General features: G+C 46.5%; 1 protein-coding gene across 2 annotated transcripts in view; it reads right to left on the bottom strand.

Moving 5' to 3' along the window:
- Positions 1–14,610, bottom strand: part of DTX4 (deltex E3 ubiquitin ligase 4) — a 32,948-nt gene that overhangs the window by 4,980 nt on the left and 13,358 nt on the right. Inside the window, exons 3-8 of one of the 2 annotated variants that reach the window (XM_059709252.1) lie at positions 11,494–11,555; positions 10,985–11,146; positions 9,179–9,240; positions 8,130–8,282; positions 5,403–5,564; positions 731–820 (exon numbers count right to left, since the gene is read on the bottom strand). In XM_059709252.1, coding sequence (XP_059565235.1) covers positions 731–820; positions 5,403–5,564; positions 8,130–8,282; positions 9,179–9,240; positions 10,985–11,146; positions 11,494–11,555 — 691 coding nt within the window. The remainder of the gene's footprint in view (positions 1–730; positions 821–5,402; positions 5,565–8,129; positions 8,283–9,178; positions 9,241–10,984; positions 11,147–11,493; positions 11,556–14,610) is intronic. The other variant, XM_059709253.1, reaches the window with a different exon arrangement.

The following is a 14,610-nucleotide window of genomic DNA, read 5'->3' on the forward strand; positions in this document are numbered from 1 at the left end:
TATTCATTTACCCACAGCTGAAGTTGTGGAATATTTCTGCAATGACAAGGTCGAAGCGCTTTGACCTCTTCAAGGCCATTTCATATTTATTTGCTCATCCGGTCCTCACACCCACACTTTGAGTGAGGTCTGGCTGGCGCTTAATCGTCTCTATATTACAGGTGAGGCCCAGAGAGGTGTTAGGGCTTGCAGAATGTTCTAATTCAGCTAAAATTTAAAAATATGTATCTTTGTTAAGCAAGACAAATGCCTAACACCGTGTCCAGCACCTGATAAAATGCGTTGGGTTAAAAACTGAGCAACCGTAAACATGGTATGGGCTGGAGGTGGGGAATCATAGTAATAATAGTAGCAGACATTAACACTATGAGCCACTGTTCCCTGCCTCGCAGCACTGCTTCTCAAGCTTTAATGTGCTTTCAGTCACCTGGGATCTTGTTAAAATGAAGCAGGTTCTATGGTTCTGAATTTCAATCAAGTTTTCAGATGTTGGTCCTAGGACATCTGTTAAGCAGCAAAGTCCTAAGGGGAGGATTCTAAAATAGATTAATTATTGCCCCACCATCCTACAAAACAATTTCTAATCATATCCATCCTTACCTATGGTTGACTCAACTATGATCTTGTGACCATATGCATCTGTAGCTAAGAGAGACACAGTTCTCTTTACCTTGGAATCAAAATTGGGTCCTTAACATAGAAGTAAATAACTTGATACCCGGGTTCTTACTTTTCTCCCTTTCTCACTGTCTGGAAGGTAACAGTGTCTCGGGAAACCACGGGCACTGAAGCTCTTCCCAGGATTTGGGTGTTCTGGTCCCTGAAAGTAAAGAAAGAAAACAAAGGGCATTTAAAAAATCAGTGTATATATATATATATATATATATATATATATATATATATATATATATATATATATATATATATATATATGTTTCAGAGAGAGGAAGGGAGAGGGGGAGATAGAAACATCAATGATGAGAGAGAAAAACTGATCAGCTGCCTCCTGCACACCCGCTACTGGAGATTGAATCTGAAAGCTGGGCAAGTGCCCCAATCGGGAATCAAGCTGTGACCTCCTGGTTCATAGGTCAATGCTCAACCACTGACCCATACCAGCCAGGCAACAAAGGGCATTTTTCAACATATTTCTGATGAGGGGATGTAGGCTGGGGCTAATGTAAATAATAAAGACAATAATAATGGTCTTAGGACAGAGAACAGACCCCAAAGGCAGCAGGAGTGAAGCCCTGGGCTTGGACCCAAGCTGCAGCCTCCCAGCTGTGTCAGCTGGAGCCCTCTCTTGGGGCGTTGGTTTCCCATCCGTTAAACAGGACGGATGTAGAATCTCATCTTGTGCGATTGTTATGAATGCTAAATGAGCGTGGCGCCTGCTTGCATACTAAGAGCTCAGTACATGTTTAGCATCACATCTATTCTGACTGGTTTTACAAAAGAGGGATACAGCCCTTACCAGAGAAATGACTTCTATAGTGTTAGTGGCTTTGCCAAAACTCAACCCCAGGATCTCTGAGGCACAATCTGGACTTTTTACCTCCAAACCGCTCAGAACAATACAAGTGCCTCTCAGCTCTGAGCTGCACAGTCAGAATGATCTGAATGATTCTTGTGCATTTTCTCCTTTGTCCTCATGGTTGTTTGTTGTTGTTGTTGTTGTGTGTGTGTGTTTTGGTTTTTTTTCTTGTTTAATAATATGGATTGGGAAATTCATGACTAAACATCTAACATTTTAACTGTTGTCACCCAGTCCCATGAAGCGTCCCAGGCCACTGGGTGGAAAAGAAACTAAAGTAGAATGTAGCTAGAAACCAGGATGCCCAGTCAGGGTCCACAGGCCCTTTTGAGAAATTCATCAAAAGTGAGGGATTTTGCCAAGTAACATATTTTTTTAATTATATACAAATGTTTGTATATTGTTTCTGATTATCCCAGACCCCTTCAAAATCTGTGAAACCTGTTTTAACATCTCTTCCAGATTAATGTAGAACCAATATAATAAAACGCTAATATGCAAATTGTCCCCTCCACTGGGAGTTCGACCAGAGGGTGGGGCCAGCCAGCCAACCACCTATGGCCCCTTCCCCCAGCTGGCCTCACCCTCAATTCCCCCCTACCCCCACCCCGCCATCGGGGCTGGCCAACTACCTGCGGCCCCTCCCCCTGGCCGGCCCAGTCCATCAGCCCAACTGGGGCAGGCCAGACCCCACCTGTGCATGAATTCGTGCACTGGGCCTCTAGTATAATATAAAACCAATATAATATTAATAATTTCAAGCTTGTCCTGGTACTGGCTCCCCACAAAGATGATCGGTGAATATGTCCTGGTGAATGAATAAGCGTGGAAACGTAGGAAACTGCAAGAAATCACGGAGTCTTCACTTTCTTTTATGATGCACAATGATAATTCCAAAATGATTTTAAAATTCTGGAATTCAAAATATTTTTAATGGCTTGGTTCAAGAGAACCTATGACTTTGCAAACCGAATGGCATTGTAAGTGTGTCTGGTCTAGGAAAGAGCTACCATGTCCTCTTGGAGATGCAGGACTGCACAGTCCTGGATTTCATAGTCACATGAAATCACTCCACATTTGCCACATCCCCATGGCCACGCCTGTTTCTGAGCCAGTTTGCCTTACTGAAGGGCCAGTTCCCAGCAGGGCTCTGCCTGCCCCTCTCCTGCCTGGGACAGGCCCGCCCTGCGAAGGCACAGATGCTCGCTGGCGCTGACCCAGCAAGGCTGAGTGCTCCTGGTGCATTGCTAAGCGAAGCAGTCACGACTGGGCTTGAGTTTCTCCCCCAGGGAACTCTTCTCTGCAGTGAAGGCCGAGCTGAAGGTCTCCACTCTTCATGAAATCCCAAGCCTCCCGGGGCTGAGAAAGGGCAATGAAATCATGACCTTAACCAGCGATGCGCCAAATGAAACACTTCCTCATGGCCCTTCAACACCCCAACCTTTTCTCCTCTAGGACTCTATGGTCGCCTCCTACTAAAATCTCTCTTCCCCATTTCTTCATGTCTTTCAGAGCCTACTAGCAACTGCCCTGCTCCAGAAAGTCTCCTCCGACCCTCCCAGTGAGACAGACATGGGCCCTCCTCCTTACCCAGACAAGTGGGATACTCCAATAATGAGGATATTCCCATAACGGTGGTGACCAGGGATTGGGCAGTGCCCAGCACCACAATACAGTGGGGCCTTGACTTACGAGCATCCCGACTAACGAGTTTTTCGAGATATGAGCTGTCTCTTGGCCAATTTTTTGAGTTGCGAGCTAAAATTCGGGTTATGAGCCAGCTTCAGATACCCCACCGCTAGTTGGCACAGCGAGCGTCACAGTGATTTGACATACGAGTAATTTGAGTTACGAGCTCCATCACAGAACGAATTAAACTCGTAAGTCGAGGCCCCACTGTATGTACATATAATGATAGCTCCCATCCTCAGAAAACCCCTGCATAATAGGCTTCCTGGCTGCACAGATAAGGAAACTGAGCCAGAAAGGTCATGTGCGGTCTGAAGTCCCCAGCTGGTGAGGATCAGCAGCAATTGGAAGCCGCCCACAGCTTTTACCGATGGTGCATGTCCTCTTTGCTGTGTAGCTTAGTGATGTAGTTAATTTCCCCCCTGACTGGGTGGTAGGTCCCTCGAAGAAGTACTATGTTTCTCATTCAATTCTTTTACCGGCTATCACATCCCGTTGTTTTGTTTCTCCCACATCATGTCTCACTATTTGGAAGAACCTTGTTTATTTATCTGTTTACTTTATTGTTATTCTTCTCCCACTAGAATGGGGATTTCAGGGGAGCAAGGACGGTGTCCATTTTGCTCACCATTGTTTCTCTCGCATCTAGAACATGCCTGGCTCAGAACCCACACTCAAATGTTTGTTAAATGAAAGAAAAAAATGGAAAAAGGCAAGGAGGAGAGGGAAGGGGAGGGTGAACTAATAAATATTTACTAACGAAATGAAACCAGTAAACTCCCTAGAGCATTTAGGAAAAGCTTCGATGTGTGACAAAGGAACGCGTCTGTATTGACTGCCAGGAAAATTGTTCAATTTGTTCCTTAGGACCGTCTTTTAAAGAATCAAAAGAGGAAATAAATGCCCACAAAAATCAGAGCCAAGGAATAGCTATCAAATTACAAATGCTAATACCATTTGACAAGGAAATTCCACTTCTAGAAAATTATTCTACAGACATACTCACAGGCGTACAAGGTTATTCATTACAGCATTATTTGTTGTAGTAAAAGATTGGACACAATCCATATGCCCATCAAATGGAGACTGTTGAATATGAATTACGGTAGCTTTATACAATGGATTATCACGCAGAGCTGAGAAAGAATGAGGAAGCTCTCTCTATGCGGACAAGGGAAGATATACAGTCTACATTGTTCATTGAAAAATGCAGGGCGCAGAACAATATGTCTAATATGTCACACTTTGTGTAAAAATGGGAGGAGTGGATGCAGTCTGCTGCATGTGCACAAAGAATACGGGAAGGAGAGAAAAGGAAGTAGGCACAATGGTGGAGAATGGGGAGGGGGAGGCCCCATAGATGGGGGATGAGAGTGGAAAGAAGACTTTTCAGGGTATAATAATATTAGTCAGTTTGGGCTGCTCTAACAAAATACCACAAACTGGGTGGCTTTCAAACAACAGAAATTCATTTCTTATAGTCCTGGAGGCTGGAAAGTCCAAGATCAAGGTGCCGGCAGACTCAGTGTCTGGTGAGGCTCGACCACATAACTTGCTTGGTTTCACAAGTTCACAGCTGGAGAAGAACTTGCTCCAGGATGAATCGTACCTGGAGTCTCATCTCTATCTGATTTAGGTGTTATTTAGATGAGACTTTGGATTTAGACTTTAAAGAAGATGCTTGAGTGAGTTAAGACTTTTGAGTTTGTTGGGATGGAATAAATGTATTCAAGAAGGACATGAGTTTGGGAAGGGCAGGGGTGGAATGCTATAGACTGAAAGTTTGTGTCCCCCTCAAAACTGATATGTTGAAACCTAATCCCCAACAAGATGGTATTAGGAGGTGGGGATTTTTGGTAGCTGATTAGATTAGGAGGGTGGAATCCTCATGAATGGGATTAGTGCTTCATAAGAGAGACCCCAGAAAGCTCCCTCTCCCCTTCCACTGTATGAGGTCACAGCAAGAAGAGGGCTATCTATGAACCAGGAAGCAGGCCCTCAGTAGACATTGAATCTGCTGGCATGTTGACCTTGGACTTCCTAGCCTCAGAAATAAATTATGTTGTTTAAAAGCCATCTAGTCTGTGGTATTTTGTTACTGCTGCCTGAATGGACTAAGACAAACATTTACTTACAAACATTTAAAATTATAACAGTTGATGGCCGAGAATGGGCTTACCTGAATGCCAGGGGGGATGCTGTAGATGATCCGGATGGTTTTGCAGTCTGGGTGGCCAGGCAACGAGTGGGGGATGAGGTGGTACTCCATCTTCCCTGGAGGCTGGGTGCCTGTTTTCACCCCATAGATGGTCTTACAGGTTGGACACTGCAAACTGCCATCCTGAGGGACAAGGCCAGGACAACCAGACTGGAAGACAGTTGTGGTAATGACCTCCCCACCCAACCCCAAAAGGTACCATAGACAAAGGGCCTGGGGGACAAAATACTCCCAAGTGAGTAACAGACCTTGGTTGTCCCTGGCTCTCAAGGCCATTTTTGCTTTCTCCAAAGTAGCAGGAGGCAAATTCCACCAACAGCCCCGTACCCCATACTAAGGGACATGTAACAGAGACCCTGTCCTTGAGAGGGAGGCCAGGCTTTGCACTGCACCTCAGGGCTCTGTTGGGGGTTCTGTGAATGCGTGTGTGTGTATGTGTGTGTGAGTGTGTGTGTGTGTATGTGTGTGTGAGTGTGAGTGTGTATGTGTGTGTGAGTGTGTGTGTGAGTGTGTGTGTGTGTGTGTGTGTGTGTGTGTGTGTGTGGAGATAGTCCAGCTGCTGTGATGTAAGGGGTCACTGTTTCACAGCAGGGACTGGTGAGGTGTCATCTGAGGGGAAGAGAACCTGGGTAGTAAATTCTATTCCCAGATTCCCAAGAAGAAATGGAATGAGAAGAAGGAAGGAGTGAGTGCACAGGGAGTATGTGTGTAGAAAATGCTGCTACACAGCTGGGACCAAAGCTCTCCAGGACACCTGCGTCTCATTGACAAGGCAGGAATCCTCTGTGGAGCTATTTAGGGATAGTTCCATTCAAACTCCACTCATTTAAAGGCATAGCTTGTATTCAGGGCAATTACTCCATGTGATCAAGGAACAGGAACTCAAGGCGTGGGCTCGGAAGGGTCCTACTCTCTGCTCTGGCCTTAATCTGCTTCATGACCTTGAGTGAATCACTCCATTTCTCTCTAGGTCCTTTTCGCTCCTCTTTTGTGTAAAGAAACAACAACAACAACAACACACCCACATGCTTCAAAGTATTAGTGCCAAAGAGAATAAAGAATAGTGTCTAAAGAAATATTTTTAAAGAAGCATGGAAATCAATGGAAAGCGGTACTAGATTAATCTTGAATATAGTCATCAGAAAGGAAGTGTGTTAGGAAATCCCTTTAAACCCAAAACAACCTCTAAAAATGCAGAATCCCAAAGAAACCTTTTACTTTAGGGTCAGGAAAGTGTGCAAGGGTTCCAGATATGCATCACCCATCAGTGACTGAACATACACTTCCTAAGACATTGAGAAAGGTCCCCAGCACTTTGAAAAATCAATCATAGGGTTACATAAAGATGAAGGGAAAAATTATAGCCATAGTTAACACAAAGGAGGAATCAATTTGAATCATACTAGTAATAACACCCTATAAACTAGGCATTGTTTTATCTCCATCTTCCAGATGGAAAATGAAACCTCAGAGTTGAAAATCTTGCCCAAGGTCATTCAGCTACTAAGCTAGGGTTCAATCTTGGGTCAGCTGTCTCTCTTGCTTCTACTCTTTCCCACAGCAAGAGAAGCACACAGCTGCCCCCTGAAAGCCAGACATTTTTTGGATGAGTAAGAGGTTGGAGGAGATCTGGGAAATCTCAGATCTGAAGCAATCCAAGCTGGGCCTGGAGAAACAAATACAGTTTGAAATGGGGGTTAAAGGTTATTCCAGGTATAGGAAAGAACATTGGAAAAGACAAGGACTTAGAAAAAGCTGGGACTTTGTAAGGAGAGAGTTATCATCCAAGGACATTCCCAGATTCCCAGAAACCAGCTTTAACGGAGGGAAGACCACACCACCTTCAGTAATGGACAAGACGGGAATCGCAGCCTCTCTGCCTCCAGCAGGGGGATTGTCCAGGCCGACCTTGGCAACTGTCCATAATGCCTTTGAAGGGCAATCAAGGGTGTTTGAAAATGTTCAAAGAAAGCGAATTACACCTGGAAATCACTAGTCTCAGAGAAGGAAGGATGATCAGGAAACCCATTTATGTCAGTATGAATGAACACTCACCATGGGCCCAGTGCTGTCATGAGAACTTCCTTCTCCTTCATTGGTGGGGCTCATTTCACCTAGCAATGGGCCATGACAATGACCACTCCCCTCAAAAACCTTAGGGACAGAAGTCTATACCTCTCAGACCACCACGCCTAGTGTAGAGATTGGGGGGTTGGGTAGCACAGCCCACAGGGAAGGAAAAGACAGGTGTTCTGTTTTTTGAAAAATATATTTTAAATATATTTCTTTATTGATTTCAGAGAGGGAGGGAGAAGGAGAGAGAGATAGAAACATCAATGATGACAGAGAATCATTGATTGGCTGCCTCCTGCACACCCCCTACTGAGGATCAAGCCCACAACCCAGGCATGTGCCCTGACCAGGAATCAAACTGTGACTCCTGGTTCATAGGTTGACACGTAACCACTGAGCCACGCCAGCCAGGCTAAAGACAGGTTTTGCAACATTATAAATCTGTGGAGGACGGATCTTACTGAGAACAGCCAAGATGATCACTCCTGATGCCCTGGGATGCCTTTAAGACTCCCTACATCACCTGGAGCACAACTCCAAGAGAGCCTTCATACTCTTGCTCCTCCAGGACCCAGTGCGGGAGGTGGTAGCAGCCCCACATGGGCTGGCACTCACCTTGTTGCCATTGTTGTACATAGCAACCAGGCAGTAGATGTGGTAGATGTGGCCGCATCTGGACAGCTTTCCCACCAGGTCAGGCTTGACCGTTGGCTGCGGGCCCTTGTAGCCTGAGGGGGCTGTGAGGCGCTCCATACAGATGGTGCAGTCCTGGGGGTGGCAGGGGACAGAGCAGACAGGCTGTCAAGCCTCTCCCAGCCTGGGAAGTTGGAGCATGCCCACACTGGTTCCCAAATGATCAGGTGAGCTGTCACTGGTCCTCTTCTAGAAAGACCACAAACTAGGGTATAGGTGCCTTTGGGAATCTAAATATAGTTTTGTCTTGCTTTACACAACAGAAGAATTCCTGAAATAATTCCTGTTGTCAGTATCTGTTAACTTGGAGCTGGCCGACAAAATTACAATCTCCTTGTGAGCTGGGACGATACACTGTCCTTCCTTGGTGTTTTTCCATGGCTTGTGAAGGAAACGAATGTCTGCTGACAGGCCCATTGATAAGCTTTTTTAAAGCTGAACTAGGGTAAAGGAATTACAATTCTAGTGTACTAGAGGGTCGGCTATTTAAAGAAAGCTATAACAGGGTTTCTCACCCTTGGCACTATTGACATTGTGGGCTGGATAGTCCTTTGCTGCTGGGGTTGTCCTGGGCATTGGAGGGTGTTTAACAGCATCCCTGACCTCTACCCACTAGATACCAGTAGCATCCCCTCTCCCCACTCCCAAAGTTGTGCAAATCTGCCTCTGGTTGAGAACCACTGATCTTCATCCAGCCCATTTTAAAGTCAGTTCCAACTACTCATCATTCTGCTTTTCTTAAATTCAGACTGTCATGTTAAGGTAGTTTAGAATCAATCAGCTCTTTGCTGAATGAGGAGATGAGAGAGGTTAAGCTGCAGCTCGGAGCCCAGGTGGGAGTGCATCTGACCAGTTCTGGACCTGTCAGGACTTAGAAAGCTGCTCTTGCTGCATGGTGCGAAAACTCCGGAGGAGGAAATGCTGGTGGGTGATGGAGAAGGTGAGCCCTGCCCTGTCTCCCCTGCGCTCACCTCATCTGGCGGGTGCCGGACCTTCTGCAGATATTTCTTCAGCACTTCTTCTGGGGTTTTACCTGTGGGGACAGGATGGTCAGTGCACCACTGAGACTGAAACAAGGGTTCAAATAGCCTCACCGAGCTGGACATACCAGAGGAGAACCTTACCAGCCAGGCTTACAGCAGGAGAGGAAACGAATTTGTTCTGCAATGGGATTTAAGAATTTGAAAGGGAATCAGGGGGCAGAAGAGGCAGAGAGGTGGTCTGAGGAGGTAGGAAGTGGTCTCACCTGCCTTTTCCTCCTGCATCACTTCCCTGACATCCCCTGCCTGTTTGCAACAAACCCACTTTTTAGTGAGAAAGACTGAGTGGGTTTCTCTTCCATATAATCAAAGAGCCTGGACCTGCCCAGACAGTGTGATAAGAGCAGAAATAAAAGAACTCTGTACACTGTTACAGGTTTAAAAAAAAAAGAGGTAGAATGTGCCAAGCACTGTCTCGATCTGCAATGTGACATCAAAGTGATATTATTTCCGTGGGAAACCAGGAGGTTGTGACCACAGCTTCAGAACAGTCTTCCCTGGCTGTTGACAGTGTGGTCGCTGCCAGTAGATGTAGCCCCGCATCAGGGAAAGGCTGATGCTCTGGGAAGGACCCTGCCAGGTGCAATGATTGTGGAATTTCTTTGGGGACTGGACCCCTTGGAGACAGCCTAGCCTGAAGGCAGGGAATGAGATGATCCGGCCTCACAAGCAGGCAGAGAAGGAAAAAAGGGTCATGCCTCCTCTTAACTTCTCTAAGCTTCCGTTTCTCACTTATAAAATGGGGAGGGGCAACAGCATCTACTCAAGGAGCAGTTTTGACAATTAAATGAGCTAATGGACATACAGCCCTTTTAGCACATTGCCAGCTAAGGATCCGATATGTGCTATTAATAATAACAGGAAGAGTGGGAAAGTGCAAATTCCTGTCATTTCCTATCAGATTATGAGCAAGGCAATAGAGTTCACTTAAGCAGAGAAAGTCTGATAGACTAGAAAAGTAGGACAAGGGTTTGAGGAAGTGGACCGGGCAACAGCCCAAAGCTCAATGCTGGCCCTTCCTTTCCACTGTCCTGCTGCATAACATGTTTGCAGGTGGGGGCTTAAGGGTGACAGTCAACACATTGAGCCACTAATACCAGTGACCAGAAAGACCAGCCCTGTGGTACCAGGGCAGGCACAGGTATGGCCCCCTTAGTTGTGGAATTGTGGGCACGTAGGAAGGAGCTCCTGAATAGGGGCTCAAGTGGCCAGAGTGTCTGGGGGCTTGAGAGGGACACAAAATAGTGGCCACTTCCCAACTGTCATGGATGCATTCCAAGACATCCTTGTTGGATACTGGTTGTGACTGGTTTCACTCCAAGTAAAGGGGAAAACAACAGAGGTTCTCTGAGGTTATGACTTGCAAGTGACAACGTTGGGACTTTAATTTAGTCTATTTTAGTTCCAATTCCAAGGTGGTCTTTCTCTCTAACATATTTCATTTATGTCACACTAGGTGGCAAAGGGGGTGGTGAGTTTCCCCCATGGAACTCATAATCTTTTAAAATAAGTTGTTTCTATAGTTTTAGAAATATAAAAATATGCATTGTTATATTTTTAAGAAGTCTCCATCTGATCCATACACACTCCACTGTGGTATAATCACCAGAACAGGTTCGAGTTAGGCCTGTTTAGCCTATGCAGAAATTAAGGCACAGAGTGGGTAAGCCAGGGGGATGACCCTCAGTGGTGGAAGCAGAGCTAGGGCCAGAAGCCAGAAGCTAAGGAGGCTGATACCTTTCTTGGCTTGTTTTTTGGTGGTCTTGCGGCTTGTATTGGAAACCCCTGGGATGGATTTTATTTCGCTCTTGCTGACGGGGGGTGGGTGGAGGACCAGCTTTGGTGGCCTGGTGAGACACACAGGCAGCCCCGCTGCACTCATGAGGATCCCAGTGATGCCTGGAAGGGCAGAGCAGGTGTCAGGAAGGACTGGGGAGTTAGCTTCCCAACACGCCCTCAACTCCTCCCTCACCGTTAACCTCCTCTTCTCCTCTCCACAGAGTTCTCATAACTCAGGGATTCTCTACTTACCCTCCACCTTTCCCAGAAACAGATTCATTCATCTTCAACAACATGCTTTCCTTTTAGCAATCAATTCTCCCCAAGTTCTTTCTACTCATCCAACTCAACTCCTAAAATCCCCATTTGTTTTAATTAATATCCAAATGCTCTTTTACAAATGCTCACTATCTGTTTTGTCACTCATTTTTCTACCTTCAGCAAGACTAGCCCAGGGTTTCTCTTACCTGCTAAGGCAGGATTGACAGGACTGGACCCACTGAGGTTCTTCACTGGGACGGTGGGGACCCTGTGGAAGGAAAGAGCAGATGCATTACGGTTTTAACAAGCGGGACAAAATAAGTCAGTGGTGGGACCTCAAAATTTCCCCCAGTGAAGAGCTTCCCTTTCTTACAGAAACTAATCGTCCCAACTAAAGTGCAACAAGTTCTGAGTGTGACCAGCGGGGAGAGGTCCTCATCCCAGCCTATTGCTAGTGGGGGTGGATTTCTTCCAATATCCCGAGAAAGAATTTTCCGAGACTCGCACAGGAGGATGAGATATTGTAGAAAGTTTTTATTTCCCTGGAGTTTCCAAGGTCCCATTTCCTTCAGTCCAGTCATAGAAGTAGTGTAGCTGGGGCTTCAGCAGAGCTAAAATCAAAGCCAGTGTCCAGAGTTTCCTTACCATGTTGGAGCCAAGTCCGGTCGAGCATCAGGCTAGCTTGGCTTAGGTTTCCCGATTAGTCCATTGTGTGTGGCACACGCATGGCCAGGGGCCATACAGGTAAATGCAAGGAAGCCAAGAACCAAGAGTCAGGAGCAACAAGAGAGAGAACTCCTTCGTTTAGGGCAGTGGTCGGCAAACTGTGGCTCGCGAGCCACATGCGGCTCTTTGGCCTCTTGAGTGTGGCTCTACCACAAAATACTGACTTCTGCGCATGGGCCATGAAGTTTCAATAGCACTGTAGGTGCGTGCCCGCAAGTGGTATTTTGTGGAAGAGCCACACTCAAGAGGCCAAAGAGCTGCATGTGGCTTGCGAGCCGCAGTTTGCCGACCACTGGTTTAGGGAATTATGTATTCCAAAATTTTCATGGGCTTGCATTGGCTTTACCCATTCTGGCCAATCCATGGTTCCCCAGTTTTGACCTACAGGCAAGTATCTTCCCTAGTCACCCCAACCTTACTGTGTATGCCTCTATCTCCTCTTTGTTGGAACCCTTCCCTCAGTAATCTTCAGGGAATGGGCCAGTGGTTCCTTGGGGAGTGCAAAGTTGCAGCTTCCTAGTGAAGCTGCCCATATGACCATGCCTATAATGTCTGGCCTTCCCTTGCTCCTTTTTTATTATTAATAACTAGCTAATTACAAGAGCATCATTAGCACCATAGCCAGAGGTGATATCTTCCAAACTAAGACCATGTCACTCCTCTACTCAGAACCTTAAAAGTCAGAATGGCTCTCCTCAGTTAATTCAAAGTCCCAGCAAGGCCTACACAGCCCTGAATGTTCTGTCCATGCTCCTCACTCCATTCCTCCTCTCTCTCTGCTCTCCCTCATATAACTTGCCTCTTTGCCTATTCCTCCTACATGATTGACACTTCCGGCCTCGGAGCCTTTGCGTATGCTGTTCCCTCTGCCTAAAATGCTCTCCCACCAGATACATTCCTGGCTCCCTCCTATAACTCCTTCACTCTTGGCTCACATCTTGCCTTCTCAGTGAGGTTCCTGAGACCATCTTATTTAATACTGCTATCAGCTTATCCATCTCACCCTGGGACCCCCAAACCCTTATGTTACTGCTGTGTTTTTTAATTTTTTCCCCCCATAGAATTAATAATTTTTTAAAATAAGTTGTTTCTTATTATCTCCCCTTCTGGAATCTAAGCTCTACAAGGGCAAATTTCTTTGTCCATTTTGTTTAGAAGCCTGACACTAGTAGGCATTCAATGAACAGTTACTGAAGGAATGAAAGAATAAAGAAACAAGTTCAAACCTTGGTGGACGTCAGAGTCACCTAAGAAGCTTTGAAAGAGCCAGAGCCCCAATCCTGCATTGGGGCACAAGAACTTGCATTTTGACACGCTTCTGTGGAGAGAATGCAGATGCCACCAATCCCCAGTCCAACATTTGGAAACCATTGCTCTAACAGCTGTTACTTCTCCCACTCTCTGAGAAATATAAATATCAGGCAAAACCTCCTCCTCTCTCTGTTCCTCTCCCAGCAACTCAAGCCAAGCTGGAGAGGAGACGGCACAGCTGCATGGGAAAGACAAGGTCTCCCGGCGCCAACTAGAAAAATAGGGGACATGTGGGGCTCAGTCTTGCGCCATCTCTCCCCACCCCCTTCACCACCCAGGCTTCCACAGCTGGGCTGGGAGGAAGATGTGGGCTTGGAGAGGCCAATACACCGGGTCACAGATGACTCCAGGAGCCAGGCAGCCTGAGAAGCCGGCAGTTCTGCTATGGGGGTAGGGTGGTGCTGGGAAAACAGGAGGAGGGAAAGAGAGCATGTTGGTTCGTTTACTTACATTGTTTATTATTTGTTTATTTGCCCATTCATACTGAGCCAGGGACACAGCCGTGAACAAGACAGCCCAGGAGCCTTTATCCTTGTGTTATAATTGCTAACATGCACAGAGCCTGCCTTGTACCCGACACGTCTCACTGCTCACAATACATAAGTCACCCAATCCTTCCAGCAACCTACACAAGAGGTGTTATTATGATCAACCCTACTTTAATAGGCGGGGAAGCTGAGGCACAGAGCGGTTAAGCCAACTTGATAAAGATCACACAGCTAAGGATCTGAATGCGGGAAATCTGGCTCGAGAGCCCAGCCGCCTATGATGCTGTGCTCTTATGTCTACTACATCATCTGGTCACCTGATACTGCAGAGTACATGAAGCTCAGAGAGTGAAGGAATACACACACATCTAAGAGGCAGCAGAGCTCAGATGGGACCTCAAGGCTGGGCAGTGGATCTGCCTGAGCCCCACATGCCCGGGGGTGCTTCTCCAGAGATGTTGAGTCCTCCAGGGCCCCTGTCCCTGCCCAGGGACCATGAGAAGGATGTGGAAACAACAGATGTGGGAGTATTTGTGTCTCAGCAGGCCACTAAGGGGTACTTTTCCCCAGAAACTGTCCCTAGGATAAATCAAACCAGATGAGGGGGAGGGGAATTCAAAACAAGGGAATGTAGGCCAGGAAAAGAGTGTGGTCTAGATTCTGGATCCTGGGACCTGCTCCTCGGGGACAGGCATGATATGGTCGGTCGGGAGCCAGGAAAACTGGTTTCAAATCCCAATCCTGCCAGTAAACCTCACACAGTCCAGTAACTTTTCTGGGCCTCAGCATCCTTATCTA

This window comes from Myotis daubentonii, chromosome 9 (genome assembly GCF_963259705.1).
Source record: "Myotis daubentonii chromosome 9, mMyoDau2.1, whole genome shotgun sequence".
Classification (NCBI taxonomy): domain Eukaryota; kingdom Metazoa; phylum Chordata; class Mammalia; order Chiroptera; family Vespertilionidae; genus Myotis; species Myotis daubentonii.